Source organism: Coccinella septempunctata, chromosome 3, assembly GCF_907165205.1.
Source record: "Coccinella septempunctata chromosome 3, icCocSept1.1, whole genome shotgun sequence".
Classification (NCBI taxonomy): Eukaryota; Metazoa; Arthropoda; class Insecta; order Coleoptera; family Coccinellidae; genus Coccinella; species Coccinella septempunctata.
In genome coordinates this window covers 23,331,188-23,334,745 of record NC_058191.1, presented here as the reverse complement: position 1 = coordinate 23,334,745, position 3,558 = coordinate 23,331,188, and the positions used below count along the sequence as shown (strand labels likewise).

The 3,558-nt window shown below is 35.1% G+C and overlaps 1 protein-coding gene across 1 annotated transcript; it reads right to left on the bottom strand.

Moving 5' to 3' along the window:
• Positions 1 to 894: 894 nt before the first annotated feature.
• Positions 895 to 2,097, bottom strand: LOC123310533. The gene is made up of 2 exons (XM_044894038.1): positions 1,622 to 2,097; positions 895 to 1,554 (listed from the first exon to the last, which is right to left on the bottom strand). The coding sequence occupies exons 1-2, from the start codon at positions 1,890 to 1,892 to the stop codon at positions 1,181 to 1,183; spliced, it is 645 nt and encodes a 214-aa protein (XP_044749973.1). The 5' UTR covers positions 1,893 to 2,097; the 3' UTR covers positions 895 to 1,180.
• Between the last annotated feature and the right edge of the window lie 1,461 nt (positions 2,098 to 3,558).

Below are 3,558 nucleotides of genomic sequence, written 5' to 3'. Positions count from 1 at the left end.
ATTTCTTGATTCTCTAGGTAAAATTATATCGACTCTTTCATCCCGATTATTCAAAGTGAAACGTAATATTGAATCTGGAATATTTTCACTGTCATCAGTGGTAACTTTTTCACTATTCCTATTAACAGATTTTTCCCAATCGCACGCATTGTTTCCGTGCTAACGATTCCTTTATCAAGAAGAGCTTCTATGAGGGAGGGTGACGAGAAAAAATTATCGAAGAAAAAATGAAACTTGGGCGTCCTACATATAGGTCAATATGCATATATGGGTTAATTTCAAACCAAAAAGGAGAATATTTTCATTTTCTCAATGAATTCTAGGAATAAATTTTTCCTTCAGAAAATGCTTTCTCGAAACAATATCTTGCAAATTCATTCCTAGAATTCATCATATCATATATTTATATATGTAGGCTTTTTATCTTGTCTAGGGTATGATTCTCTTTCAGATAAAAGTAAACCTATATTTTCCTTCTTCTTAATGGTGTTGTTAATAAAACTCGAACTCTATTTACAAGTTAATCCACAAATATACATGTTGAAATCACTCTTCACAATATAATAATATATTGTGACCGATTGCTGACTATTTTCGTCTTTACTTCGAAACAAAACTCTTATCGTCTAATCGACTAAACATCTAATAATATTGAATCGTCTACTCGTCTTTATTCAACTGAGCGAACACTTATGCGAATATCTTGATCTCCCTGTCTTCCGGAAAGAACAATGAATTCAAAGCTTCAAGGCCCACCCACATTTCTGATTTCGAAACTTAGGGGATGTCCCTCTTACTGTTGAACCAATGGGACTCCAGCAGTACCAAGTCTTGGGATGGTACATACCCCGTCTTCAAATTGTCCCATTGATCAGCAAACGTCATGTGGCTTATCAATGTAAAATGAAGCTTTGTTCACGCCAGTGTCAATGTCTTAATGCTACACATGCTGTTTAGACCTTTCATAAATGTGAACACTTTAAAAATACGCACAAGCTAAGTTTTATTTGTGTTCACACTAGCTTACAAAACCAAAAAAAACGAATGAAGGAAAATATCACTGAAATTCAAGAATAACATAATATATACATAAAAAAAGAACTTTATTAAATACATAAAATAAATAAAAACAAAACAAAAATATACACAAATTTTTTACAAGAAAGAGGAAAAGGCCCCTTTATTCTCCATCAGAATCTTCTTCCTGCCTCTTCCTCTTTCTTGTAAAAAATTGCTCCATAATATTGAGGAGCTTCTCCCTCTGCTCCTCTGTTTTCTTTAGATGAGCAGCAAGGACGTCGAATTGTCTTCTCTGTTCCACCTGGTGGCTCCTCAACTCCTGTAGAACCAGATCCCCTTTGTTAGTTCTGGAGGTAGGAGTATCCATCAGGTTTTTGAACCGGTCAGTTATGGCTGGTTCCGTTCTAGTGTTGTAGCTGCAAGAAGCGCCCTCGTCCATTATTGGCGCTTCTTGCACGGGCATAGGGGCCTCAGGCATGGGCTCATCCTCCAAGCTGTCCACTAAATGTTTGGGTTGAGTTTTATGCTTCTCACCTAAACACCATTCAATGCAAAATTAAAAATCAGAAAATTTCAAAATCTCTTAGTGATGAATACTAACATAAAATTGAGTGGACCTCCTCAAAAAATGGAGGATGCTCCATGAAGGCTGCCCCTGTTGTCTTCTGGTTTCTTATATATCTCAAGTATGCCTTAGTCAAATTGGCGAATTTTTGGCGGCACCTTTCACCGCCATTCGCCCCCAACATAAATTTGTTCCTTGTCAGCTCTTCAGCTATCCCAGCCCATAGCTGTCTCTTATTATTTTTTTTATTATTGAACTGCTCCTTTTTCTGATCTCTTAATCTCAACATGAGATGTGTTGCGGCCATATCGGTATCAGTAGGTTTTTTTTTAACCAAATCACACCTTCCTCATTTGTAAAAACATTCTCCTCATCTTCTTGAAAAGCTATAAATAAAGAAAAATTTCATTTTGATACAGTAAATTCCATAATTGAGGGGTTCAAAACTGAAGTGAACCAACTCCATTCAGCCTAGTTTTGAGATGAATGGCTCAGAAGTTGTTTATCACCAATTAATTCAAAAGTGACTTCTTTAGATTTCAAAAGATTAGAATGTAAGCATATGCTTACATAAGAATAATAATAAATAAAGAAGTCACTTTTGAATTCATTGGAGATAAACAACTTCTAAGCCATTCATCTCAAAACTAGGCTGAATAGACTTGGTTCACTTCAGTTCTGAACCCCTCAATTATTTATAATTTTATTATTTCAACATACCTTCACTCTCCAAATTATCTGCAAGCTCTTCGAAATTCGATGCCTGATATTGCTGCTGAGTTTGAAAAGCTATAAATAAAGAAAAATTTCATTTTGATACGGTAAACTCGATAATTATTCATAATTTTATTATTTCAACATACCTTCACTCTCCAAATTTTCTGCAAGCTGAGATTGCTGAGAAATCTGGGAATAGTAAAATTCCCTTGCTGCATCAGAATCCTAAAAAACAAAATACCAAGAGTGTTTGAATATTACATATTTACGTCCAATAAAATATTTACCATTCAATAAAAGTTGGGCAGTCCCCATATCAGGCACAATAATTGAATACGTGGCTGGAGCAACGTTGGAAGTTGCAAAATACGAATTTTGAGGACAACCGAAAATAGGAGAAATTTGAATGATTTCCAAATATATCAGGAAATTTTCACATCCAACGTTGTTCCGAAATGAGGCGAATATTTCTATAGATATTCCCGGAACTTCGATCATATTAATCTATGTTTGCATTAAGTTCTTTTATAATCTATAATACAATCAATAGCAAAAAATTTAATATTGCAAGATTTTTTTTACAAATTTTCTTGCAAAAATCTGAAAATAATTATGAATATTGGAAATTTATTCAAATTGATTGATTGAGGTGAATATATACCTATAGTTATTCTCCTTACAAGTGCGGAAGATGACTTTCCCGCAAGCGACTACCGCTGAACGAACGATGCCAAGACAGGTTCGGACAAGCAGTTACGTGTAGGAAAGACTTTACGCATGGGTTGGGAGTATTATTTTCTCTCCATTTTTCTTCGCCCATTTCATCAGTTTCTAGAGTATCACTGCGGGAAAAATCACCTCTCGCCAATTCCTGGACAATTTAGCTTTCTCGCACTAGTCCAGGGAAATGGACGTCGAAGGAAAATAAGTGCGAGAAAATAGGTAAAAACGCAGTAGAGCAAACAAAAAGCTTTTCAGAAAAATCGAAAGATCCGTAGTCAAAACAAGGTTTTATAAAATGGAATGAAGGATTTCTTAAAGTAGTTTTCCAAATGAAATTTGAGGGGCGAAGCAAATATAAAGCCCGAACAAATGAAGAAGGATTTGAAGGCCGACTCGATAAATCTCAAAGAAATTTGAAATCTTTGTAGCTCTGGTCTTTCAGTAATGGCACTTCTGCCTTTTATTGTTGGACAAATATATTAATACTCACTAACTCACTTCATTCCTTCAAGGGCCATTTGACCACGTATAAG

What these genes read in the sequence shown, in the direction of transcription:
- LOC123310533 (XM_044894038.1), bottom strand. Translation starts at nt 1,892, where the DNA reads ATGGCCGCAACACATCTCATGTTGAGATTAAGAGATCAGAAAAAGGAG. An exon ending in GGAGGTCCACTCAATTTTAT is followed by an intron (nt 1,555 to 1,621) that starts GTTAGTATTCAT and finishes AATGGTGTTTAG; the next exon opens with GTGAGAAGCATAAAACTCAA.